The following is a 27,749-nucleotide window of genomic DNA, read 5'->3' as shown; positions in this document are numbered from 1 at the left end:
TTAGTTCCTGCAGTAGGGCAGATACAGAGGAAGGGACCAAGGGCACAAGCCTGACTGAAAAGAAGCTACCAACACTGTCCCCTCTGCGCTGACTGAAATGGTGCAGATGGCAGCCCAACGGAAGGGCAACCTCATCCTCTAGAAGCGCTCGCTGTGAGCAAGTTCACTGGCTGAAAAAAAATAATCCTTAGGTTGGAGAAAGGAAACTTTTTTTTTTTTTTTTGGCTGCATTGGGTCTTCGTTGCTGCGCGTGGGCTTTCTCTAGTTGTGGCGACTGGAGGCTACTTTCCGTTGTGGTGCGCGGGCTTCTCATCGCGGTGGCCTCTCTCGTTGCGGAGCACAGGCTCTAGGTGCATGGGTTTCTGTAGTTGTGGCGCACGGGCTTAGTTGCTCTGCGGCATGTGGTATCTTCCTGGACCAGGGCTCGAAACTGTGTCCCCTGCACCAGCAGGCGGATTCTTAACCACTGCACCACCAGGGAAGTCCGAGAAAGGAAACTTTTAATCTGGAATCACTGCAAAGACAAATGGTTTCTCCAAGTCATTTTATTAGAATGTGTGACTCAAAAGGAACTGCAAAGAACACGCCTAAAAATGGTGTACACAGTTTATGCCTGACACCTGCAGACACTAGATCCGAAGTTTGGATGGAGGGGAAAGTAGTGGGGTGGGCTGGGACCGCGACGGCACTGGCTGGCCAGACCTCACACAGACCGGGTCTCCAAGACTGAGGTCCCATGACAGCGTACATGTACCAAACAGGTTCAACTCTTCTCTCTGTGCAAGAGCAAAGGCCTCTGGACTCAGTCTGAGTCACTGTCTGTCTCAGCTTCCTTCACATCCACGCTGAATTTGTACTCCTGGTCACATCCCATATAAGCGTCGCTCATGAAGTACAGAGTGTAGTTGTGGGCGCCAGTGGCCGGGGCCACAAAGTCGAGCTTCACCTGGAGAGAGCAGGCAAAACTCAGGGCCAGCTCAGACACAGGAAGAGTTCTCACCCTGCCCCATCTCACAGCACGCGAGGGCCAGCGGACACACTCACCTTGGCCTTCTGCTGCAGGGTCAGCCTCTTGATGGAAATGAGGCTATTCGACTTGGCATCTCCAATCACCACCCACCAGCCCTCTTCACGTTTCTGTAGTGACCAAAAGCCAACAATGTCAGCACATAAAACTTGATGATCATGACACCAGGAGAAAAGTTACAAAAGAAAGAAACCAGAAACCAGAAAGAAAGCTTTCTAAAACTTCTTCCCAAACTACAATTGGATATACCTAAGATTTTAAACTGTCTGAGGTGTCTCACATGAATCTGTAAGTAGGCAGATGAACTCATTTGTTGGTTCTGGCTCATTTCCTTGTCCCAAAGTACCTTCTCCCATTTAGTACCTGACACTAAATCCAAGATTCCACTATTAGACATCTAGTCTTTGGGGCCTCGCAGCTTTGAGTTCCTCAGAGACCCTTTCAAATAAAAGGCATATATGCCGGAGGAGAAAAACACGTTAATATGGAGGTGAGCCTGCCAGCACAGAGGATCCAAAGTAGGCCTTGCGTCTACCAAGAATCCCCCTCTGCTGGCCGCTCCACTGTCAGAAAACCCAAGCATTCCACTTGAAAGCGCTCTTTCCTCAGAGCTTATTAAACGAATAGTTTGTAAATTTAAACATTACAGTATATCTGGTTTCTCCTTTCAGCCTTCAATTATTCTCCCATGTAAGGGATCAGATTTCCTCTTTGGTGGTAAAGAACCAAGCACTGGAAGCAGAGTAAGTGGCTGTGAGAAACGAGAGCGAAGAAACACCAACTAGAAAAGCCCAACTGTCCTGGAGACTTTTTTTTTTTTTTTTTGGCCGAGCGACACGTGGGATCTTAGTTCTCCAAACAGGGATCAAACCCGTGCCCGCCCCCTGCATTGGTAGCAGGGAGTCTTAACCACTGGACCGCCAGGGAAGTCCCCCTGGAGCCATTTAGAGTTAAAGATAAATGCTTCTTCACAGCCACAGACGTCAACAACACCATGCGACTGGGGCGTTCAATAACGACCAGTCACCTAAATTGCCTTAAAGCAAAAAACCACCAAAAACTCCCACAGAAAACACCCATGGCCCCAAGATTAATCCTCAGGCCTGTGGCTTCGTTATTACCCTAAATTTCCTCCCTCAGTGACTGTGTACCCTTGTAGCCCAGCCTCTAGCCAGTGGGTAGGGCCTCAAGTGGACCCCTGGGAAGCCGCTCCCAGGATGTACCTGTGGGAAGAGAGGCGCGATCACGGGGCCTGTGACTTCCTCCTCTCGCTCCAGCTGCACCAGCACCACAACCGGCCCGCCACTGTGGGGAGAAACGCAGGTCGCACGTCACAGCTGTGCCCAGCAAGGACCCGGGGCGGGGCACCTGGCCCTCTCTGGCTCACCTGCGGATGCTGTCCTTGTCCACCACCTCGTAGGACAGCTCGATGTTGGGGTAGCGGTTACAGAAGCGGGCCACGTCTGCGATCTGGCTATCGGACAGCTGAAGCAACGCGTTGCGCTCTTCGTCCTCCATCTCCATGATGTCAAAAACACTCTCCACCCCCTGCAGCGGGTGTCAGAGGTCAGGGAAGAAGAGAGAATGCAGACTAGCAGCAGAGGGAAGAGGCTCCAAAGAGAGGCTACTTTTACTTCCTATGCCATCAGATCATCTAAAGAAGACACGGCTTCAGAAAGAACATGGCCCACAACTGTCAGGCCCTCTAGCAGCTCCAGGGCTAACACCTCCAGAGAAGCCAGAATGAGAAGGCTCCCCTCCACAACCGCCCCCAGTGCAAGACGCTCGGCTCCCAGCCTCGGCCACCCGACACTCCGGGTCCCGGCCCGGCTCACCTTGTCTGTGCAACGTTTGATGTGCTCTGAGGTGAAGTGTGGCAGCTGTTTCAGGTATGAGTCCTTGGACCACATGGCTTGGGTGACCATCTGGGCCAGCTCCATGGCTGCCAGAGCCGGGCTGAGCCACCCGTTGCTGGAGAGGACATCCACACAGGCCTGGATGAGCCGGATGGCCTGAACAGGGACAAGAGAGCAAGAGCAGGCAGGGTTGGAACTGCTGCTTCACGGGCCACACGGGCCTCCCCCCGACCCCACTCGATACCTTGCTAAGGATCTCCTCTGTATCCGACTGCAGCTCAGCACTCAGCTGCATGCGGGACAGGTGAGCCTGCAGAAGCAGGTTGGTCTTGACGTGCGGGTCGTTGAACTTAGGGTTATTCAGCTTGTGGGGGACCTTCTGGGCCAACTGGAAAGTGGAAGAAAAAGAGCCGATGATGAAGAAGTGACCCTGCCCGAGACCCACTCTCAGGCACCACCTGTCCCAGGCTCACAACCCTTCAAAACTCAGAGGGGCGGCTGGGTGCCTGGGGGTGGTGGGGCTGAGACGTGTGGAGGTGCGTGAGGGAGGTCGGGGCAGGAGGGGTCGGTATCTTCCTGCGGTGACGGGGCATCGCGTGCTCTGGGAACACGGGCCGAGCTTCAGTTCCAAGCATGTTCTCCTGAAGCCGAGGTGCCCTCACCTGCCGCAGGAGATTGTCTTCATGGTGCCGGATGGGAATGTTCTCATACTCGGCCGCATTGGAGATGATCTCAATAAGCCCTCGCACCTTGGTCTTGGCATTCAGGGACATGCTGAAGAGCTCTGAGAGAGGTAGGGAAGGAGATTTGAGAGGAGTCAAAGCAGGCAGAAAAGGAGCAGAGAGGAGAGAGTTAACTCCTGGGCTACCCCAGCTCCACCCCGCGATGCGTGCCTCTGACAAACACCGGATGGGGCACTGGAAGCATCATCATCTCTCATGCCCCATGGGCTGCAGGCCCTGCCTGAGATCCCTCTAGCTCAGGCTCTGCACAGACCCAGCCCCTGCCGGCCCTCACCAATGGTGGTGTAGTTGATGTAATAGTAGGCGGCGATCATGCCCAGGTTCAGAGGCGCCACGTCCATCTCGTCCTCAATGCTGATGCACTTGGACTGCTCCAGGTCACTCAGGGTCTGTTCCACGAGCTCTGACAAGTGGTCAGACAGGTGACGATGGGAGATGCCTGTGAAGGTGAGAGGTAAGTGGGGAGTCACAGGGAGATGGCGAGCAAGGGCTGTGAAAACCGCAAAAGGATAAGGTGTGCTCCAAAGCCACTGACCCTGCAGGTTGTAATAATTGGGGTTCTGTGTCATGCGGCGGTACAGAAAGGTCCAGGTGAGGTAGTCCACGGCGTCCTGCTTGTTCTCAATGGTCTTGGTGACAATCTCAGCATTGAAGTGGTCATGCATACAGTGGTCCAGGTGAGACTCTACTGGCAAAGGCTCATATAAGAACTTTTTGAAGAAATCCTATGGGAAAGAAGATAATAAAGAGTCAATGACAATATGGTCAAGGGGGAAAAAAAAGGCCAAGGGAAAATGTGGCCCCTGTGTGACAGACAGACACAGCTAATCAAAATGGAAGAAACCAGCTGCACAGACAAGGTGAGCTGGGTCTGGACCTGGAGAGTTGGGTGTGTATGCCTGTTCCCACTGGCATCACTGGGTATTTCTACAGCAGAGACAGGGGGTACACCACGTCCCACATGCTGAGCAGAGCATGAGGGAAGATGGAACCAGCCAGAGGGAGAAGACCTCAACACATAGAGTCAACAGCAGTAGCAAAAACCAAAGGCTACAAAATTCTACGCAGCCAAGAGGCTTGTTACCAAAGCAACGTGGAAGATAAAAGAGGCAGAAGTTGACAGACAGAATGTAAAAAAATAAGTAAAGACATCTATCGAAAGGGAAACTAAAGAATCTGTTCTGAGGCCCAGGATCAAAAGACAGTGCAAGAGGCCCAGGCTGACCTTTTTGGAGCCCTGGCACATGATGACGCAGCGCCCCTCGTCATCCTGCAAAGGGCGGTTGGCGTGCCCCACCATCTGCAGTACGTCATAGATGGGGTAATCCACGTACCTAGAGACAGGAGGGGAGAGGAGGCAAAGCTGCAGCAACAGACACTCAGGAGGATGACTCCCTAAATGTCAAAGAATAAAGTGCAAACACGGGGAGACGTGGGCCAATCACAGCAAAACTCTGTTTATGAGTTCCCATGCTCAGGCGCTAGTTTCATGCATTATCTATACATCACTTTAGTTTTCAAGTGTAAGAGTCATTACTTTGTTGTTCAGTGTCCTTGAACCAAAGCTATTAACCCATCTGATGCCAACAGCCAAATAACTCCCCATTAAAGGATCTAATATGTAAGGCAGGCTTCCAAACTTTTCAGCTATATAGTTCATGAGTAATCAAGTCACCCAACTCAAATCCAAATCTAGAAGCAGGTTCAGACATTAAAAATAAGTCCATATAAATAAAACCCTGGCTGGGGTGGAATCTCGGCGAGCTGTTTATTTCCCTAACACCTTTTCTTCACAGTAGTGAACTTCTGGATTTGCAGGTGTTACGTTCATCTTAGGAAGGAAGGTCCCATTAACACAGAGCAAGAGCACGGCTGTACTCACGCGTGGATCTTGCCGTTGTAGTACTGGGTATCCATGATAATCACCAGGTGGGCGGCCACATTCATGCCCCAGCAGAGACTCCGAGAAGCTACCACCACCTGGATAGCCCCTGAGCAGCAGAGGGGAGAAGGAGACTGAGCACAGGGCTCCCTGGGTGAGGCAGGACCTGCTGCCTCCTGGGCAGGTAGTGGCTTATCTTGTGTTACGTTTCAGAACTCAGAGCAAAGCTTACCAGGAACAAGGTTTAATGACTAAGGGGCTAACTTGGTACTACAGGAGGTGGCTCTATGTCACTGTTGCTCTGCTGGGGGGGGCTACCCTGGGGGAAACGAGGTAATCCTGGAACAGAATCCCAAGCCCAGGGAAAGCTAGGCTCACACTCCTGCCTGACAGATGGGCCTTGCTGACTGGAAAGGGCTAAGGCTGACTCAGCCACGGGCTGGCTCAGTACATGGTAGCAAAATCGAGCTCTGAAGGTGCCCCAGACCAGACAGATTCAGGGGTCAAAGAGTGACAGTAATGATTCTGGCAGGAGAATCTCCACTGCAGCTCCACTAAGCACTGTCAAAATAATACTCTGCGTGAAATGCCTGACGTCAACAAGGGACAGAGGCACACAGCCACCCAAGGGAAACAGAGTTTACTCCATCTCTAAGGCTCAACCACTTTGCCGAGCCTGCTATCTGTAGAAAACCAGGTCTAATGGCCAAATATCCTGGTCTAAAAAACCAGGTTCTGAAAGAGCACAACCTTATGTGCCTGCCTGCTCTCTCACCCAGAAAGTAGGGGTAATATCTGTCCCACCTTCACCACAAGGATACTGAAATCAAATGAGGTAACAGATAAAATAATCTGGTAAGTATCAATATTTTGAAAATGACCAATGTGCTGTAAAGAAGTATCACCCACGTCCAGAAGTTGAACACGCCCCCGTGACACCTCTGGATCTAGCCTCACTCTGCGCTCAAGGCTGCTCTCTACCTGAGCTGAAGAGCTGCTCCACCAGGCGCCGCTCCATGGGGCTGAGCCCCTCGTGCAGGTAGCCCACCCCATTTAGCAGCGTCTCCTTGAGTGTGCTGTCAGTCAGCTTCTCCAGGTAGGGGATCAGGTCCTTCTCCGTGCAGTGCAGGAACCTGGGCGGCATGAGCACTGACTCAGCCCGGAGCGCTTCGCCGCGCCCCCCCAGAGACCCTTCCAGCTGTGCGTCGCCCAGCCCCGAGCCAGGCGGGGGCCACCCCACCCTTGTGAACAGAACACCCGGCAGGGTAGGCCAGTCTCACCTGAGCCAACCCTCACCTCCCCACGGGCCCCCAGGAGCCAGGCCCCGCCCACCTCTGCCGCTGGATGTCGGCCGCACATGTGGTGAGGATGTCGATGGCGGTGAGGCGCGTCTGCTTGCGAGACGGAACGAAGACAATGACGGGCTTCTTGGGCGAGTGCTTGGTGATGGCGTGGTACACAGGCTTGGCCATGGACAGCAGGCGAGTCTGTGTGTGGCTAATGTTGAAGCCCTGGAAACCGAGAAGGAAGAAAGGAGGTTACAAACCCAGGGAGCCCTGGACGTCATGAGGCCACGTGGGAACAGGAAGAGCGGGTCCCACCTGGATGTGCAGCTCCAAGGGCACGGGGCGCACATTCGGGTGGAAGTTGAAGGTGGAGGTGGCGCTGCACCCCAGCCAGTGGGCCACGTCCTTCGCGTTCGAGAGCGAGGAGCTGAGGGCCACGATGCGAATGGGCCTCTCGATCTGGGAGGAGATGTAGCGCATCCGGGAGCAGATCACCTCTAGGACGGGCTGGGAAGAGGAGCGGGAGTCACTGCAGGCCCGGGCGCTCCATCCTCGGCCCTGAGCTACCTTCGTGTGTAGCCCAACAACCTCGAGATGATCTCCTAACCCTTCCTTGTGATTAAGGGCTCTCCCGTCTTTGGGTCCACCTCCTCCACGGCCAATCTCCACTAAGCAATGCTTTTCTCCAAGAAAACTACAAAAAAGTCTCAGATCATCCTTTCAGAATAAGGTGACGGGCAGAATCCTCTTAGGAGAAGCCCTAGTCTCTGGCCCTCACCTAAGGCCCAAGGCCAAGGCTACTCTGCCGGTCCCAGCCCCCCTCCTATGCTGCAAGGTCAAGCCATACCCCATTCTCGCCCCCGATAAGGTGGACCTCATCCACCACGAAGAGGTTGATGTTCTGGACATTCTTGCGCTGCTTCCACCGCCGGGAAAGGATGTCCCACTTCTCGGGGGTGCTGATGATGATGTTGCCTTTGCCCAGAAGCTTCAGGTCCGTGCTGGTCTCCCCCGTCAGGAGCACCACCTTCTTGCTGAGCCTGTCCTGGAACTTCTCGTACCAGTCCATGTACACCTGGCGGGCGGGCAGAGGGCGGGCAGAAAACATCAGGCCACATCAGGCTTCAGTTCACGAATTATGAGAAAAACATGGGAAGCCAAACACAGAGGCCTGTCGCCCTGTAGCTCTCAAGCTAAATACTTCGTAACCACACACCAACTATAAGTGACCGGAGAGCTTCCCTTTAGTATACGACTGAGGAAATGGCTACCAGCAGGCAAACAGTCTTGCCCCAGTTGGCTCTGCGAATTTCAGGGCTCAGAAAACCTTGATCTGGACTCAGAGATGAAAACGGTTTCTGGGAAAATTCACACGTGACACACCTGCTCCGCCAGAGCCTCCATGGGGGTGATGTAGACACAGCGGCCCTCTGAGTTCTGCAGCAGCATCCGCAGGATGGCGAACTCCGCACAGATGGTCTTCCCGCTGCCCGTGGGGGCCCCCACAAACACGTTGTCATCGCTGTTGTACACGGTGTTAAACACTGAGAAGTGACAGAGAGGCAGCGTGAACACCGAGAGAGACTCGGACACGCAGGAAACTCAGCCAGTCAGCCCAGAATGGCAACCATGAGTGGTGATGGCACAGGGCCCCCAGCTGCAGTCGGGCCTGCGACATCTCTCCCCTTCATCCGCTCCTTCCCACACAAGAGGAGAAGGGACCAAGATCAAGAGTTCAGGGTCCCTGGAGATTTGCGGGAGGACAACAGAAGCAAAGGAGGTCAGGACTCCCTACTTGCTTCTCAGGGACAGGATGCCGAACCAAGGGGAACTGGTGGCTCCCCTCCTCTGCCCCTCCAACCCTCTCCCGTGTTTCCTGGAAAGAGTCAAATACACAGAGAAGGTAAAAGCCTAATAAGCAAGCCCTGGCATCCAGACTGGGTTAAAATCAAGTTCTACTATTTATTAGGCTGGTTCAATTGGGGTGCTTCTCCCTGCCTCGGTTTCCTCATCTGTAGAACAGGACACTGATGGTAGTATCTCAAATGGTAAATCCCTGTTTGCTAGTATCTCAAACAGGATTGTGGGAGGAATGAAAGAGAAAACACTTGGGATGCACCCAGCCCAGAGTACTTAGAACACAGGGCATGCTCTGGGAACACAGCTGTCGTTTACAGCAATGAAGGCGGAGGAGGCCTCGGTCAACGCTGCGCACTCTGGTTCAATACTGGAGCCTCCTGAGCCTGAGAAATGACAGTGCACCATGATAATAAGACCTGCTCTACCAACCCTCCTCAGGGAGACGTGCAAAGAAGCGAAGCAAATCTAATAGAAAACAAGGGCTTCTGAGAACGGAAAATGTCCCGGCTGCTCCAACAGTTGGCACTGATGAGCTCCCACACCTGCCAAGCACCTGAGGGCCCTCCTCCCCCTCCTCCCGCAGAACCTACCTGTCTCCAGGGGACCTTAAAAGGCCTCCAAAGGAACTGCCCGCCTGGAAATGGAAACACCTACCCTGGGTCTGGATGGGGTTGAAGAAAGGAAATTTATCTTGGTAAAGGCTCTCAAAGGCACTGTTTCTCAGGGCAGACACGGGCAAGGGCTGCAGGTCCAGAAGCTCGGTTGGGGGTGGGTACTTCTCTGGCAGGATCAGGTGCCGGAAGGAGACAGGCAGCTGGGTCTCACAAGCTGCCAGAAAAGAAACGGGAAGGGCGGTCAGCACACTGGGAGCCCCAAGGCAGCATACACAGCACTCTCCCCAACCAAGTGTGGCGCAGTACAAGGGGCAAGACACGCATCTAACTGCCCCGGGAGGACCTGGCCCAGGGGACCCTGCGGAGGAGACGCACTCACAGAGCCAGCGGTCAGACACCACACGGATGAAGTACTGAGGGGGCAGCGGTTCAAAGACGGGCACGAAGAACGTAATGAGGTGCTCGTCCTGCGCATACTTCGCCTTGAGTAGGAAATACTCGTGGTGCAGGATCACCTCGCTGTCCACATCCTCCACCAGAATCCAGAACGCCTCTGATGAACCATGGACCTGCCCACAGGGGCACAAGTGACAGGAGCATGAGCTGGCGGTAACTCAGCCCTCCAATCCTGCTCTCCTCAAGATCCCTCTGAAACCAGGCCCCTGCCTCACACAGCCTGACCTTTTCATCCCACTGGAAGTCGGGCGTGATAGTCAGCTCCACCTTCAGTGTGGAGCGCGTGATAGGCTGCAGGTGCACCGACAACTCCAGCTTGGGGAACAGGTGGACGTATTTGTGGATGGTCTTCCCCATCTTGGGCATGCGGATAAGCTCCCCTGCGAGGACACAAGAGAGCACGGGGCTGCAGCCCAGCCTGCCTGATGTACCTGCAAACCCAGCCCTGAGGGCCACCAAGGGGAACGGGTGGATTCCACTCCAGAAGGGCAGGCTCTTCCCTCCACTCTCAGTGGGCCCAGAGGATTCAAAGCCCTGAGACCAAGAGCAAGCCTATAGTGGGACGAGACAAGCGAGCCCAGGATGTCAGGGCACGAGGCCTAGGAACTGGAAAGCAGGCAGGCTTAGGGAGACATCTGAGCTGTGCGGATGAGCAGGAGGACGGCTTCCCACACACCTATCTCATTGTGATTCAGGTCATACAGACGCTCAAAAGGGAAGTTTTTCTTCTCGATCTTCTTCACTACTTCCTCAGGGAGTTTCCGGAACTGGCGCAGAGGACACATGGATTGCCACCTGTCCAGGAAGGAAACAGAACTATCAGTCCCCTGTGCGGGGCCTGGAACGAACTGCCCTCCTCACGGCTTCCAACGGATGAGCTGTGACCCACAAAGCACGAATGCTGAAGACAGACATCTCCAACTATGCCACCCTCCCCGACTCCACCCTCCCCGACTCCTCAGCTCCACCCCAAAGGGCCTGCCCCCTTCTCAACTTTCACCCAGGTGCATATTTCACACATCAGGGCGAGATCTGACGCGCTCTAAGGCTTTCCCACCACACCCTCAGCCCGGGGACCCCCACCCTGTGAGCAGCTTCCAGCTCACTGGGCCTTACATGCGTTTGTCAATCATCTTGCAGAGGTTCAGGGTCTTGTCTGTAAGCTGCGCCCAGCCTCGGTTCAGGACAATTTCAAAGATGGCACGCATCAACCGGCCAGCCGACTGGGGAAAGATGAAGCGTTCCCCCTGTCAAGTCCGCACTGTCCCCAGACCTAATAATGCAGCCACCCGACACAGGGTTTTATTACCTCAAGCTCTGATACGACCAGCTACACCAACTCAAAACCCAAGTCCCTCTGTCATGACCCACCCCCGCCCCCAGCAGACGCTAGCTGACGCAGGACAGTCAGAGAAGTGCAGCTAGAGCTCAGCGCCCAGCATTGTAACCTTCCGCTCACTGCGTGATCGTAAGGCTTTTGACTCATTTAGCATTTAGAGTCCTAGCAAGAGTAAGGGTGCTAGTGACTTGCCCTGAGGAAAAGACAAAGAGTAGTTAATAAAGCCTTTTGCCATTTCTGGGTTTATCTAGGAGCCCAGCAGCCGTAATGGGAAGTCCCTCTCCACAGGGAAGCAGACACCGTGTCTCGCGATCTCCACGTGGAGCCTCCCCAGCATCTCCGTAAAGGCCTCACCTTCCCACGCGCTCAAGATCAGTAAAACAGAGCGGCCGTACCACACGCGCACCAGCCGACAAGCCACCTGGGGCACAACTCAGCATTCCTTCTCCCTCACTCGTGTCAGGCCTACTTTTTACCAGACACACACAGAACACGGGATGGGAACGTACCAGGGGTGGCACAACCCTGCCCTCACCTGGGTAACATATACCATGTCGGCCATCAACGCAAAGCCCTCCAATTTCAGTTGCGAGATGAAAGCTTGGAGAAGCACATTGATCTGGAAAAAAGCAAATCAGCCAGAAGGAGGCCGATCATTGAACCATCCGAAAAAGTGAATACATTTCTGCTCTGGGCATCCGTGCCCGGTAAGACCTTCTAGAGCTCTTGATTTGCAGACATTAAATAACTGTTACTCCATGTAAAAAGAACATGTGAGAAGGATGCAGAAACTCGGAGAACTGAGCAGATTACCAAGAACAAACCCAAACTCAAGGGCCATCTTTTATTTATTTTTTTTAATTTTATTTTATCTTTTTATTTTTTTAATTCTTTTCTAAGGTTCATCTTTTAGAAGACTAGGAAAACCACCTGATCCTTACCCCAAGCAGAGAGGAGCTGGGCTCACCTTCGCACTGGGTTCCTCAATGCTCTCCTTTACAGGGATGGGCACCCTCTCCAGCAGCTTCTGCAGCTCCAGCTTCTCTTCCTGCCATAAGAAGGAAACAGGTCAAGAAAAAGCCAGGAGGCCAAGGAGAGAACCAACCAGTGACGTGGCAGTGGGTGCCAACTTCCAGTTCCAACATGCTGAGTGGACTCACTTCTCTCACGGTGATGTTCTTGAACTCTGAGGACAATGAGAAGACTCTGAAAAGCTCAATCTCACTCAGGGTGGGCTTCAGCAGCTGGTTGTAGGTCTGTACCGTATCATTGGTGATGTAGTAGTGGCTGGCTATACGACCGAGTTCTGTCACCTACAAAGAAGGAAAACTCAATCCAAAGCTGATCAGTAACAAGCGGCAACCTCTCACTGAGGACAACAGGGGTCCACTGGGTGAACACACAGTGATACAAGTGCCTGGCCCAAGCACAGGAAGAAGGATGGACCAATAAACTGACCTAGAGTGTGACTTGATGCCCACACAGACAAGAGAGCTGGATCAGCTACCACAGCTCAAGATACGGAAAGGAAGCACCGTCAGGTTTTATACCATTTTAGAAGTTCCCAGGTTCAAAGGGCACAGTCCAATGCCACTTGTTTTTCTGCTGTTCCAAGCAGTGGGCAATTAGGCAGTACTTGAATCAAGACAGTGATCTGAAAAATTGTCTCCTGGGGCTACAACTTCTGCAGGGACCTCCATCCCTCAGCCCACTCACCTGGAAGTTGCCCGTCTTCTTGTCGTACTTGACCAGATTGTTCTTATCCAGCATCAAGGCAGCAGTATGAACCAGATCCAGTCGGCGCTGGTCCAGCAGGGGATCTCCCTTGAGGTCATCATGAGAGATGCCATAGAGGGTTGGGGATCGGAGCATTCGGATATACAGGTAGGCGTAGCCCAGCCAGTTCACTGCATCCTACAAGAAACAGATCATGGGCCTTAGCATGCAGAACTGATGTCCAAGTGAAAAGCTCCCACAGAGCACTTAGACATTAATTCCCAACTATGACGATATGTATTATACTGTCTGGTGAACGTTTATAACATTCCATTATTAAGAAGACAGAGTCCTTTCTAAGATTTTGGCAACAAGGGGAACTGTCAGCCAGAGACCCAAGAAGCTTGAGAGCCTGTTTACACTGAGAGACGTGGGGCCCAGGGTTGGAGGACGCCGGTGCTGGTGGCCCACAGCACAATGACCGAGACCACCTCACTCCTGGTAGCCTGGCCTCTCTGGAGAAGGCAAGAGGCGCCAAGGACAGAGCCCTCCCCTACCTTTGCGTTCTGGACGTTCCCCAGCACGACTTCCGCGTTGAGCATGTCAGGCAGCTTTGATACCATCTGGCTCTCAATAGGAAGCTGCTGATTGAGGAGGGACAGGTAGTACTGCAGCTCCCCATGAGAAGTGATGAGTATGCCTTCGCCCTTGGTGTCATACTGCGGTCTTCCTGCTCGTCCCAGCATCTATAGGTCAGAGACAGCAACCAAGAGGGCTATGGCCACAGAGCTCCTGGGTTTGATTCCAGGCTTCTACATTATGGAACCTCACCTTCCACCTGCCATCTTTTGGGCCTCCCGTGTATAAGACACAGCATGCTTTTCCCCACTGAGAATAAACTCAAAAGCTCCATACCTGCAGGATGTCCAGTGCCCCCAGTTCTGTCCAGCGCCCCTTCTCTGGACTGTACACCTGGGTGCCTTTGATGATGACAGTATGCGCGGGGAGATTCACACCCCAAGCCAGGGTTGCCGTGGAAACTAAAACCTACAGAGGCAAGGCAAGGTAATAAGGAAAACGGACGTTACCACCACGGATTACTATCCTCAACTTCTCTAGGCAACTGGCCTCAGCTTCTAGCAGCACCGAGGTGGGTCCCGTACTTGCCAACGTAACACCAGAATAAAGAGGAAAGGAGTCCACGGGTTCCTCATCTCTTCAAGAATCAACATTTCAAGGTTCTAGAGACACTTAAGAGACAGATATGCAGACCTATATGAATCAACTTAAGGTTACTAGACAATTTAAAACACAGGCTCTCCTGAGAGAGGGAATGAACAAGGTCCTGACCTATGTCTGACAATATGTGGAGTCACCAACATGTTTGCTTTGCTGGGCTTCTCAGGTGCTTTCCTGAACTCACTCATCTTCCCTCATGCAGGACGTGAAGAGTTGGCAGAGGTGGTATGACATTACACTGACTATACCTACCCAACCCTCTGACCTGGTTTAACTGAGCCAGAAACAACGAAGTACCAGGCACAAACATATGGCACAACGTCCGATGTTTCCAGTCTTCTCCATCTGTGCTTTGCCCACACTCACCTGAATGTGTTTATCAGCAAAAAGATCCTCTACAAGTGTCCGGTCAACTCTGGTCATGCCCGCGTGATGAATAGCAAAGCCATAGGGCAGGAGATCCTTCAGCTCCAGGTTCTGGGGAACAGAAAAGAACAGGTGATGAGGTAAGCCTTCCTGAGGGAACTCCCCCAGAGACGAAGCAAATCTCTTCAGCTGAGACTCTGCCCCTCACCTACCCACATATCCACAGCCAATCAAACCTCACCCTGTGTGAAAAAGCACCACCACGCACTCCCGGAGGACCACTGGGACAACTCGGATTGAGCCAGTTACCAGGTAGGAATGAGAGAGCCGGGCCTGTCTCGCCTCACCTTGCACTGCTCGGCTTCTGTCCGAAGGACTTCTGTGGAGGCCGAGCCCTCTCTCAGAAACAGACCCAGCGTGTCCTTCTCCAGGCACATGTCCCGGATGGCCCTGGCCGTCTTCCCAGTCTCCTTCCGGGAGTGGACAAACACCAGCACCTGAGTAGAAGCCCCAGTTTGCCACAGTCAAGAGACACAACTCCGACAGTCACCCCCACGCCCCTGAGGAACCAGCAGAAGCAGAGGCTGCACCATTATCAGGCAGGAAACTGAGGTCTTGAAGAGGGGCGATGGCAGTAATGCACACTGGCTCAGAAGCCTAACAGGGCCCGCAAGACCCTAAGCGAACGAACCTACCAAGTACAGTGATGAGGCTCCTGTAACTGGGAAACTAAACTAACTCTTAACACCCCATCTTTTAACAGCAAGTTTAAATATAATATGAATGCACATTCAAGAATCTCAATTAATTTGTGTTCAGGTACCTGATGAGATTCTCAGCTGCTAAAATGTTATATAAAATAACGGGCACTGGCCTTTATAAATGGACTTAGGAAGTAAGTCTCAGTATGAGACAGGCACTATTTTGTAGGAAATAAAGTCCTCCAAGTATTTAGTGCCAAGAAAAGATTTGTGTCTTCATGTAAATTCTTATGTTTTTTAATCAGGCAAAATAGTCAATGTTCCATAAAAAAATTAGATCATACTTACTAGTAAAATGCCCTTTCACTAGTTTTTAATTTTTATCTTCATTTTTTACTGTTTTTAGTGTAAGTCACCCAAATCTTTTATGGAAGAACCCTTGATAATGTAGATAGACAAATTAATTATTTGTGCCTGGTGATTTCCTTTTTGAGTTTTTAAATTACAAACTCAATTTCTTTAATGGTTATAGGACAATTCAGATTATCTATTTCATCAAGGCTGTTTCGGTAGTTGGTTGTTTTTGAGAAATGGGCCCATTTCCTTTAGGCTGTCAAATTCATGTGTAAATTTGTTCACAGTATTCCTTTACTATCTTTTCAAATATAACAGATTCTGTAGTAATATCCCATTTCGTTTCTGGTACTGGTGATTTGTTTTGTGTCTTCTCTCTTTGTCAGTCTTGCTTGGCTATCAGTAAGTCAAAAATTCAAAAGAACAGAGTTCAAGAATAACGAGAAACTATGACAGACCTGATTTTTTCCAGCATGTTCCATGATTTTCTCATAGACAATTTCATTCATGATCTGGAAACGCTTGATAGCTTTTTTCTCCGTAATGCCCACGTAAGTCTGTTCTAGAGGCACTGGGCGGAAGCTAGAAGTTCAACAGTTAGACAAATGAGGCTTCTGAGACAAAAGTACTTAGGAAATAAACAGTCCTTTTCACTGCCATGGAGCAATATTCCTCTTTTTGGATTCATATCACATCAAAACCCAAAGGCCATTCTAAAACCCAATCTAATAGAGCTCCTTGGAAAAGAAGGACAGCAGGAAGATCACCCCGGTTAAACTTCTCCCAGTCTTTTCTTATACCTGTTGTCGAAGTAGAAGAGGCCCTTGGCAGGGTCCACACGCAGAAAGGTGGCCACATCTTCATAGTTGGGGAGGGTGGCACTAAGACCGATGAGTCGGACATCCTCTTGGGTCATCTCAATGTTCCGGATGGTCCTGGCCACCAACGCTTCTAAGACAGGACCTCTGTCATCGTGGAGAAGATGGATCTCATCCTAAAGAATGGGAGGGCAGCAAATCACCTGTAAGGACTAGAGAAATGTGGCCCCCTTTCCTGAGAGTATTCCCATTTTGTAGGTACACACCTAATATGCCAAATAAAGAAGAAAAGGGACCCCAAAGCCAAGGAAACCCAAAGGATGAGATAATATTCACCGTGAAATACCCCAGGAAATAACATGCTCCGACCACGAGCTGCTTTGCTACAGTTCAGTGAAACAATGCTTTACGGTAAGAAAATCTGATACTTCGGGTAAATGAATTCATAACTCCACTCAAAGGAAAATTTCTTTACTAAAGATAAAGCTTCTGATCAGACCATATTTATATCATATAAGGTTTTACCTCTGGGCAGTTATCTTTACCAAGAACGAATTGCATAATGCATCAAATGAAGAATTCACATAGCCTAAGGCAGTGCTTCTCAAATTTCAGCAGGCATACAAAGCAGGAGGGGATCTTATTAAAATGCAGATTGTATTTCAGTAAGTGGGGGTGGGGACAGGGACTCTGCATTTCTTTCTTTTTTAAAACAAATATTTATTTTGGCTGCGCTGGGTCTTAGTTGTGGCACGCAGGATCTTTCTTGCAGCACGTGGGAATCTTTAGTTGCAGCATGCTGACTTCTTAGTTGCAGCATGCAGACTCTTGGTTGAGGCATGTATGTGGGATCTAGTTCCCTGACCAAGGAGCAAACCCAGACCCACTGCATTGGGAGCATGGAGTCTTATCCACTGTGCCACCAGGGAAGTCCCAGGACTCTGCATTTCTAACAAGACTTTGAGTAGCAGACTCTAAGCAGGGGCTAGCAAATTTTTTCTTGAAGGCCAGAGAGTCAATATTTTAGGCTTGTGGGCCATACAGTCTCTGTTACAAATACTCAATTCTGTCACTGCAGCACAAAAGTAACTGTGAACAATATGTAAATGGGTATGGCTGTGTTCCAATAAAACAAAAATCAGTAGCCACAGATTGCCAACCCTGCTCTAGAATGCTGCAAATCAACAAGCAAGGTCTCCTTTCTGCTTCCCCAGACAACCAAAAGAAACAGCACTCAGACTGTCATTCCTCCCTGGGGGCTTCTGTGTATACAGGACACAATATCCTGACTCTTTACTCATTCCCTCTGAGAATGGATTATTTATAAAGCCCTTTAATGTTCTGGGAGGATATAAGCATCAACAGTTTTTTTAATTGTCTGTTTACATTTATTTCAAAATATTTGACATAAAAAAAGTATACATGGGGCTTCCTTGGTGGCGCAGTGGTTGAGAATCTGCCTGCCATTGCAGGGGACACGGGTTCGAGCCCTGGTCTGGGAAGATCCCACATGCCGCGGAGCAACTAGGCCCGTGAGCCACAACTACTGAGCCTGCGCGTCTGGAGCCTGTGCTCCGCAACAAGAGAGGCCGCTACAGTGAGAGGCCCGCGCACCGCGATGAGGAGTGGCCCCCACTTGCCGCAACTACAGAAAGCCCTCACACAGAAACGAAGACCCAACACAGCCATAAATGAATGAATAAATAAATAAATGAATAAATAAAAATTAAAAAAAAAAAAAGTATACATGATATGGTAAGGAGCATGCACCTACTGGGAAGTGTTTCAATTCGGTGCAGATTCTCATTTAGCGGAAAGAGCAATGCTGACAATAGCTGCCATTACGAAGGCCAGTAACTGCAGGAAAGGCACTGAAGAAAAGTTTAGCATTAAAACCCAGCAACCCCTCCTCAACCAGGCCTGGGCTCTGCGTTCCCACAAGGACCCCCTGCTCACCAGGATGATGAGTCGCACGAGCTGGGTGTAGGTCCGCTCCCCACCCTTGCGGGTAATGATGTCCCACTTCTCAGGGGTGCAGACAATGATCTGAGTGGCACTGATCTCCTCCTTGCACAGCTGGTGGTCTCCAGTCAGTTCTGCAACAGTGATGCCGTACGTGGCCAGGCGCTGGGTGTAGGAAAGGCACATCAGGCAAGAATGCTTGGAGGGGGCCTGGACTCCACACTCTCTGTCTGTGAAGTCTGAGTGTGGGGTACTGGAGGTAGGTATCAACCCTTCAGGGAAATATCAAGTGTATGAGGTCGATCATATGAACATTTATTTCTAAAACAAATCCAAGTTTACACTCAGGCTAAGGAAGCAGAAAAATGCTCTCTGGGAGCTCTGCACACAAGAGGGGGAAATGGAAGCTTGCAGACAACAGACCTGGAATAACACTAGATCTATTATCAACCACCCATGTGAGTGTTTCATAAATACTCCGATAATGCAAATGATACCAACTGCAGAAAATTGCTAAGGGGAAGATTAAAAAGATGGTAAACCCTTGTAAAAGCCCAAAACAGATCCAGAACTTTCTCCTTTCACAAACACTCTGTACTTGGGTCAAGTTCCACCTTCGAAGGAGAAAAAAAAACACCACACAAGGCATTCCAGAAATGCCCTAATATAAGAAGCAGAGAAGCACCAGGCCTGTCCCCAGTACTTTGATAGCTGCACCCAATATCTTCTGGAGGAAGGTTCTACCCCCTTACCTTTCCAAAACTGCCCACCATCTCCTGCACCAAAGACCGCATGGGGGCGATGTAGATGATCTTGAAGTCATCCACGTTGATAGTGCCATCCATGTTAATGTGCTTCCCTATCTCTCGGAGCATACACATCAGGGCCACGTTGGTCTTACCCGCACCCTATGGGAGGTCAAGGACAAGAAGGCCTGTGTACCTTGTTATGCTCACTACCCCAATTTCTAAGGGCTTATCACCAAAACAGAGCATGTCCTGCGGATTTTACCCTACCATTTAACATCTCTTCCACCAAATGAAGAATTAGGGGGTAAGGATGGAAATGAACAATATTGCCACCTAAAATATACACCGCGTTCCACAAGAAAAAAGCAGGCAGGGCAGTGCTTACGGTAGGAGCGCAGAGCAGCAGATTCTCATCCGTCTCCAGAGCAGCACGGTAGAGCTTACTCTGGATCCGATTCAGTGTTTTGAAGCCCTCAAATCCAGCCTGGGCATATTTGGGCAGTTTCTCCACTGGAAGAAGTTGCTAGAAAAAAATGCCATGCACATCACATGAGCAGCACCCTTGAGCAGACTGTGGTTTTGCGAGATTGCACTTTCCAGCAACCTCCCTGCATAACGCTCCACTAAAGGCCAGACCAGAGAGATCAGTATTGTCCCCAGGGCTCAAAATCAAAACAGGAAAACTCTGCAGCAGCTTCCACTTCTGGAATAAACTATCTGTGAGACAAGGCCACACTTTGGTCAATGGGTGGAAATCCAAACTGGAAGGGAGGCGAAGTGAGCAGAAAACTTAGAAAAGCAATTCACTCACTTCTTCAGAGCCGAAGGGCTTGGGCTTCAGAGCAGGTACATGCACCTCTTCATAGCCCTTGCGCTGGCGACGGAAGGATCCGTCAGGAAGCTGACAGCGTTTGTTGGCCATGAAGTGGCTCCCCTGGGTAAAAACTAGGTCCTCCAAGTCCAGAACCTGTCGTGGAGCCAGTGCCTGGGAGTATGAAAAACAAGAATATAAAGTGAGCAAGCTGAGCAAAGGAGTTTCCATCCCTCACAGCCTTGGAAATGGCCTTGGTACCTACCTCTCCACCCTGGTCCAGATCCATGGTTTCCAAATCTGTGTCCATCCGGGACTGACGCACTCGCTCTCTCCGAGACCTCTCCTCCTGTGATGCGGAAAGACAGAAAGAATAGCAATGATTCATCACCATCCCAGCTTCTTGTCCTTTTCAGTCCCTTGGCTGAGCTTGACTCACAGGTGCTGACTAGTAAGTCCTGAAACAGAAAGGTGGCCCTTTACGTTCAGACCCTTGAGGACCACCAGAATGATGAAATCAAACCACTTTCAAGGGACAATACATAGTCCTGGGATTTCAAAAGTCAATGTTCAACAATGCAACATCAAGGGCTATCCTTAAGGGACAGAGTGTGGGTTCTGTGTTCAGCAGACACGCGTTGTGTTCCTGTACTACCAGCAGACACCATGACTTATTGTGTGAACAAACAGCAAAGGGCCCAGGTGCTGGTGACGATAGCAGCAGGTCAGCAGTCTCTCGACCACACCAGCGTGAAGGTGTTGATTCCATGCTGTACCAATGACCAAACTCAAAGAATCTGGAGAAATAATCCACTTCTTCAACTTCCTGCTTTAACAGGACTTTAGCTTTTTGCTGCAATCTTCTAACTAGCGTCTCTTTTCCAAAGCAAACACTCTAACTCAGGAGTCAGACAGACAAACCAACCCAGCCCTTACCCGGATCAGATCCTCCTTCTCCGTTTCGTGGAGCTGGTAGAGGAACTTGGACAGCTCTGGGTCAGCTTCCATCTTTCCCATGATCCTTTCCTTTTCAGCTTCACTCTGTGCACTGGCCAGCAAGGTACAGTATAAAACTGCCAACAGCAAAAGGAAGAAAGGGAAGGTGAGATACAAAATCAACCTTCAACCCTGGGGTAGAAAGAAAAATACATGAAACAATTGGCGAGGCTATGAAGGCAACACAACCTCTATCACACACCTACCTACGACCCAAAAGCGTTCTCCATATATACTCACTCATCATCCTGTGCTGCCGCAACACCTTAATAAAATCAAAAGTGTTGAAGCCAAGGAGCAGAACCAGCTGGTTCTCACATTCCCGGTCATCACTGGCCGTCTGCAGGGAGAAGGTAACACCACGATTAAGGACACAGCCATCTGCTTCCTACACTGCCCCATCTGCTAAGACACACGGAACACAAAAACATTATCCCGGCTGTACCTTCAAAATCTCCAAGACTTCATCTGCCTTCTTCTGCGACACAATGGCATCATCATAGAAGCGACTGAGCTGCCGCTGGAGCCAAAAGGCATCAATATCCCGAGGGTGCAAATCCTTCTTCTTGGAACTCATCAGTTCCCCTGAGGCCACAAGCTACGAAGTAACCAGGCACTGAGCTCACTGTGTCTCCATCTGCCCCACGTGCTTTCTTATCATCCTGCAACAAAGCTCTGCAGGCCACCCACCCACAGCCTACCCTCTTCCGAGGACTTTCGGGGTGGGGGGGGGGGAGGGCAGGGGGCCGGGGGGGGATGACGACTCTGCTATACTGAGTTCATGAGCACACCAAACCCACCAAGACTTCATCAACACATGCCTTTGAGAAAGAGGGTGACTGACTGAAACCTTAAGAAAAATCAAGACACGAAATGTTTATCACAGCTCACCCTATGAAAAGGTAGCTCAATACATAATACATGACAGGACCTATGGGAAAGGTATGGGAAATACATAATACATGACAGGACCTAGGTATGGGAAAGAAGTGCTACACCCAGAAATAACCTGCCCTGCAGCGGCGGGCAAGAGCAAGCTGTACTCACATTAGCCGAGAGGGTGCAGCGTACCACCGCCTCGTCCCCTTCCATGTCGTCGTCCGATGCCTCTTCTCGAACCTCCCCGTACACATCTTCATCACCTTCCTGTGGAAACAGCCCGAACCCCAACTCGTGACCTGGAGCTGATCCTGGCATCACCACAGAACCTCTCCCTCAAGTTACTTAAAATAAGCTCCATGGTTAGAGCAAAGGCTTCTGCGGTGGAACCAACAACTTACTGGAACCAGGGTCAGCCTCATTCCAGAGTACATTTATCAGAAGGACCAATACAGAAGCACACTTGGGAAAGCACACAGTGACCAGAAATGTAGAGGCCACACTTCGCTTGCTCACTACTGTCTTTACTCACACACCTGCCTACAGGTGTACTGTGTACTGAGCACAGGGTCATGTTAAAAGCAGGTCCTTAATAATAAGCATTTGTTCAATGAATGAATGCTATGAGCAAAGCATTCTTTTAGTTTGTTGCTACTTAAAATAAAGAAATTCTACTAACTCTACTGGAGGAAGGGGCTCAGCAGTCATCTACTTAATCATATCGTTTGAAAGGTGGAGACACTGAAGCAAAATGACCTGTCCGACATAGGACCAAAATTCAGCCCTCTCGGCTCCCAGCTTTGTGCTCTCTCCTCTGACTCTCCTTTGCTACCCCTTCTTCCTGTCCTAGTTTATGATATCCCAAAGCTGGCGGTTTACCTTTCAGGAAGCCAAACACACCCACTGAGAACTCGAATGCAGCTCTGCACATTTTTTCAAGTGCCCCACTTGTTCCTATTAGTTATATTCAAGAATTCTAATTAGATAGTAAACCTCAGTGGCTGCTGCAACTATTACTGACACAACCATGTACAAAATATGCCCATGCTGTGCGGCAAATGTGCATTTTTTTTGAAATTGGCAGTAGGACACAGTACTGGAAAGAGGAAAACTATCACAGTACGGTTAAGATGCAGTAAAACAGGACAGCACATTCCCGAAATGAAGTATACGCTGTACTTACCTTTTTTTCTTTCTTTTTGCTGACCCACTTGGTTTATCTTCAATTATTATATTTACTTACATTTATAAGTTCAAATTTGCTTTATAAAACCAAAAAATAACCATAACAATTTTTCAGCGAAATAATATTTATGCCCAAGTTTGACACCAATACAACACCATAAAACTTATCTGGCTTAAGTTAGGGCACTTCTTTATATCAGAAGTGGTCCCCTCACCTTAACAACTGAAAAAAAAAAAAAAGACGAGACTGGGTCTGTTTGCTTATCACTTACCTCCTCATCAGACTCAAACTGTACATTCACACCATATGTCTCATCAATGTTGTCATCTGAAACGGTGAGGGATTAGAAAAAGAGGACAGGGAACAGTTAGTAAAATGAGGCACTAAGGAGCTAATTTCCTCCCTAACTGCCTGACTTGCCTCTCCTCAGGACAGACCTAAGGTCTAAGGACTAACAGACAAATGATCAACATAAGAGAGCCTGGGACTTCCCTGGTGGCTCAGTGGTTAAGAATCCGCCTGCCAATGCAGGGGACACGGGTTTGATCCCTGGTCCGGGAAGATCCCACATGCAACAGAGCAACTAAGCCTATGCGCCACAGCTACTGAGCCTGAGCTCTAGAGCCCACGAGCCACAACTACTGAGCCCTCGTGCCCCAACTAACGAAGCCCACGCGCCTAGAGCCCGTGCTCCGCAATGAGAAGCCGCTGCAATGAGAAACGCGCGCACTGCAACGAAGAGTAGCCCCCGCTCGAATCAACCAGAGAAAGCCCACGCACAGCAATGAACATCCAACGCAGCCAAAAATAAATAAAATAAAACAAATAAATTTACAAAAAAAAAAAAAGAGAGCCTCCTGTGCTGCCACCACCAAGGCCTGCTCCAATCTGCCGGCCGTGGATACGGCCCTGCTCTGCCTGCTCCACCCTCCACCCAGGCCCTATCCAAGTTTTCTCCCATGTTCTATACAATAAAAGGGTCTCAGAATGAGAAATGGCTACCGGAATCCAGGGATTCTGGTGTCCATCAATCATAACCCCTCCAAAAAGACCAAATAGGTTATGGAAACCTTGTAAAGCATCTTTCAGATGCTTTAATGGCTGAGGCTAGAAGATCACCTTAGGGGTCAACGAGCATCCAGTTAATATGGTCAGGACACAAAGAGCTCACTTACCCATATTCTGGATTTCCTTGTCTCCACCATAGTCTGTGATCTTTTTGCCCAGGTTCACTAACACATGGTATCTTGTATCATCTGTCTGACCCAGCAGCAGATCAATCTCCTTTCTCCTTTCCTTGTCCCGAAGCTTTTCATTCTTTAAAACAGCTAGAACTTCATCAGCTGCCCCACAAAGGATATCACGTGGCTGGCGGCAAAAAAAAAAAAATTCAGAACGAGACAAAGACAAAGAACATCACTGACCAGCTTTACGTGACAATAGGATGTGAAGAGCTGTATCTCTTTAAAACCTGCATACCAGGTTCCGACCATTTTCACTAATGTTAATTTAAAAATGCCACCAAAGGTCACAAAATTGAAGGAAGACTCATCTGTTTCAAAAAATCAGGTAAGTGGTCTTAGGAAGACAGACACGGCTTCCACAGCAGTGTGCCACAGTTCTCCAGACGGGAGAGGCACTCTGCAGTCCTGCCCTAGCCTGCCAAACTTGTGGCAATTCTTCATCCTCACCTCCTCTAGCAACCACCTCACCAGAGTCTCTCAGAGACCCACAGAGGTCCTTAATCTAATCACATGTATAATGCTAAGAGCACAGATTCTGGATATAAACTGCCCGGGCTTACATCCTGGCTCTGCCAAACACCACCTCTGTGACTTGGGAAGATTACTTAAGTATTCTTTGCCTCACACCTCTCTTCTGTAGAATGGAAAGTAAATATTAATAGCACCTGGTCATAGAGCTAACATGAGAACTGAAAGAGAGAAGACATGTAAAATGCTATCCCATATAAAGTAAGTGCTCCATAAATATTAGCCACTTCTGCATATCGGTATGGCCCACACAGGAAAATACACAGACAAGGTTCCTCTGGTGCCTCCCAGTTGTGACTTCCTCCCTCTCCAAAAACATGGCTTCACCCTCTGGCTGCCTCACCTGGTCCCCAAGTGCAGCCTGGATGAAGCTGAGCAGCACTTCGTAGGTCTCCCGGGTCTCTTTAGTTTTGGGCTTGTAGATGATGCCTACCATCTCATCAATACCCTCCGAGAGCAGAGTATAACCCTTCATCTTGTTGATGTCATGCCGGTCCTCGTCACGCTTTCTTCGCCTAATGGACAGAGTGTGATGCTGAACGGGCAGAACCTTCCCTCTCAAAGGCAAGACTAAAGGAAGCCCACCCCACCCTCCTCCCCTCAGCTTCATGACACACAGGTAATACTTAAAACCACAAATCTGTATCTCAGCAAATGATTCCCATTTGGCCTTAGTCACTTGCAGGAGTATTTCTTTATGGGAACACAGTAACAGAAAGGGAATACTCTGACATTCTCTCACTAGATGGACTAAATTTTACAATGAGACATCCTCCACGTTCATTTAAAAGAGACAACCCTTTCTACTTTGTCTGACAATATATGACTGGATTTTGACTAGTTTTTTATCCCTCAGACACATTTTCTTTTTCTAGCCAGAAAACCGAAGCTCCAAAAGAATCTACTGCCATCAATTCCTGGAAAAGAAGTCATACTCTGCAAAGTGGAGGACCAATGATATGTAACTCATTTCAAATACAACTGCTTTAATCAAAACCGGGCCTACGAATTTTTGAGACTTCATCATGAGAGAAGAGGAAGACAGAGACGATCAGGGTCGAAAGATAACAGTGAGATAAAGTTCAATGACTTTTTTAAAGTTTGGAAATATATCACCCCGCAAAAGTAAAAAAACAACAAAAAAGCAAAACAAAACACCTGCCTTTCATGCTTGAACGGTAGTTTATAACAACAAAACTGGAAGTGGGCAACAGCAGACAAAAGAAGTAGGGGTGGTTAGTTAGTAATAAAAGAGAAGAGTGAAAAGAGTTACTGAGACAAGAGTTTAACGGGACTTCCCGGGTGGCACAGTGGTTAAGAATCCACCTGCCAATGCAGGGGACACAGGTTCGAGCCCTGGTCCGGGAAGATCCCACATGCCGCGGAGCAGCTAAGCCCGTGCGCCACAACTACTGAGCCTGCGCTCTCCTGCGAGCCACAGCTACTGAGCCCGCACGCTTAGAGCCCGTGCTCTGCAACAAGAGAAGCCACCGCAATGAGAAGCCCACGCACCACAACAAAGAGTAACCCCTGTGCGCAGCAACGAAGACCCAATGCAGCCAAAAAATAAATAATTAAAAAAAAAAAGTAAGGGGTTAACAGATAAACTACTATATGTAAAATAGATAAACAACAACAACAACAACAAAAAGAATTTACCAAGAATCTTCAAAATACCATGAAGAAAATTAAGATCTCTCTATGGATGAGAAACACATGTTGAAAAAAGATCTAAAACTTGTTTTCCACTTCAGATACACTTGTTTAGGCCAAAGAACCTTTCGATTCTTATGTTCTGTTTTTATCTTTACTGAATTGTTTTAATGCCACTGACATCTCACTTGCACCAAGCAATTCAGCAAAAAAAACCACTGCTCAAATGCCAAGGGAAAATGGACTTTGAGTCTGAAGAAAAATCATTTTCCCCCTGCTACTCACTTGGCTCTTCTTTCCTCTTGCATCTGTGGTTTCGTCCGTTGAGCCTTATCTCCCATCCGGGTGCCCTCCAGCTTCCCAACCAGGGACAGAACCTCTCCTGTGGGTTCATCCCGGCGGGTCCGGTCAATGAGAGAGCGGTCAGCTTGGAGGACAAGATTCGAGTTCTGAAAAGATCACAATGTTATCGAAACTCTGACAGGAACAGGGCCAATGCCGGTACCAAAGGGATACCAGCTGATAACAAAGGAAGTAAGAACTGGGGCAAATAAGTGACGAAAATCACTAGTCGGAATAAAAAGATGTTTTCCTTAAGAAGCGCATCATATAATTGCGCATAAGCAAAGGGCAATCAAATCATTAGAACAATCCTTGCTCCTAACACTGCCCATAACTCCGCCCTGGGAACACTGTCGGGCACGCTGGGAATGACATACGGAAGGGGGCGGGAACAGGGCCGAGGGGACAGGGAACAAACACTCCTGGCAGAGCTCTTAGCCCATCCCGCTCGGCCCAGTCACCAGTGGGGTTATTCATATCGTCGTGTACCCCCTCCTTCGCCTGAATCTGATTTCCCCTCTGCTTTCGCGGTTCTCCCGTAGGCCTTCAGAGTGAAACTCCCTTCCTCAGCCTCCCGCTCCCCACCGGCCTCCTCAGCCCAGAGCCCTCCTCCGAGCCCACACGCACCGCCTTGTACTCGTACTGCAGGCTACGAGCGGTCACATCCGCCATGGCCGCGGATGCTCAGGGGGTCTCAGAGCTCCGCTCCCCCCACCACACGCTATAGACTGCCGCCGCTCTCCGCTACCGCCGCGCCTGACGCAGGAAACACGCACAGGAGGGAAAAAAAAAAAAAAGAGACTGGCTCCCTTCCGCTTCCGGGTCGCGCGCCGGGAAGTGCAGGTGGGGCATATCTCCGGCGGATGCGCCCCGGTTTTCTGCGACCGTGTGGGCTCGGTGGGCGGGACCGGCAAATCCCGGGACTCTCGAACGACGGGTCCGGGCCAAAGCCAGTACTCTCCCTATCTCGGGTTCCGGCCTTCGTGCCGCAGGACTCCTCACATCTTAGCGAAACGTATGCCTGCTTAGCCCGCTATCCTGTCCCACGCGCTTCTTCCCCTGGTAACAGTCCTGTGAGCTCTGCAGGCAAGGAGGGGCTAATGAGCCCCATTTCCGGCTGAGGAAACTCAAGCTCCTTGCGA

The 27,749-nt window shown here is 50.0% G+C and overlaps 2 protein-coding genes across 2 annotated transcripts in view; one reads left to right on the top strand and one right to left on the bottom strand.

Annotated features, from left to right (window-relative positions):
- Positions 1–27,749, top strand: part of FER1L5 (fer-1 like family member 5) — a 341,943-nt gene that overhangs the window by 2,172 nt on the left and 312,022 nt on the right. The gene's annotated exons all lie outside the window — the stretch shown is intronic.
- On the bottom strand, positions 528–27,394 carry SNRNP200 (small nuclear ribonucleoprotein U5 subunit 200). The gene is made up of 45 exons (XM_082357094.1): positions 27,235–27,394; positions 26,551–26,714; positions 24,956–25,127; positions 24,016–24,208; positions 23,112–23,167; positions 21,823–21,921; positions 21,221–21,373; positions 21,016–21,115; positions 20,716–20,852; positions 20,045–20,128; positions 19,780–19,953; positions 19,354–19,491; positions 18,972–19,127; positions 18,214–18,384; positions 16,240–16,433; positions 15,898–16,021; positions 14,732–14,881; positions 14,385–14,495; positions 13,695–13,826; positions 13,337–13,525; positions 12,780–12,977; positions 12,224–12,376; positions 12,031–12,111; positions 11,599–11,682; positions 10,841–10,947; positions 10,401–10,519; positions 9,950–10,104; positions 9,648–9,837; positions 9,309–9,482; positions 8,178–8,338; positions 7,642–7,869; positions 7,110–7,301; positions 6,841–7,019; positions 6,490–6,641; positions 5,509–5,617; positions 4,852–4,960; positions 4,162–4,351; positions 3,901–4,065; positions 3,546–3,667; positions 3,128–3,271; positions 2,863–3,039; positions 2,415–2,575; positions 2,251–2,332; positions 1,045–1,137; positions 528–946 (listed from the first exon to the last, which is right to left on the bottom strand). Exons 1-45 carry the CDS (start codon positions 27,277–27,279, stop codon positions 803–805), a joined length of 6,411 nt encoding a protein of 2,136 aa, XP_082213220.1. The 5' UTR covers positions 27,280–27,394; the 3' UTR covers positions 528–802.

The sequence above is a fragment of the Balaenoptera borealis genome (assembly GCF_965194805.1).
Source record: "Balaenoptera borealis genome assembly, chromosome: 15".
Taxonomy (NCBI): Eukaryota; Metazoa; Chordata; class Mammalia; order Artiodactyla; family Balaenopteridae; genus Balaenoptera; species Balaenoptera borealis.
This window is presented reverse-complemented; position numbering and strand designations above follow the sequence as displayed.

Coding starts and splice junctions, on each gene's coding strand:
- SNRNP200 (XM_082357094.1), bottom strand. CDS start 27,279: ATGGCGGATGTGACCGCTCGTAGCCTGCAGTACGAGTACAAGGCG. Junction 16,434..18,213: donor TCGTGCGACTCATCATCCTG/GTGAGCAGGGGG, acceptor CCCATTCTTTAG/GATGAGATCCATCTTCTCCA. Junction 12,377..12,779: donor AGAAGACGGGCAACTTCCAG/GTGAGTGGGCTG, acceptor CCTTCTTTGTAG/GTGACAGAACTCGGTCGTAT.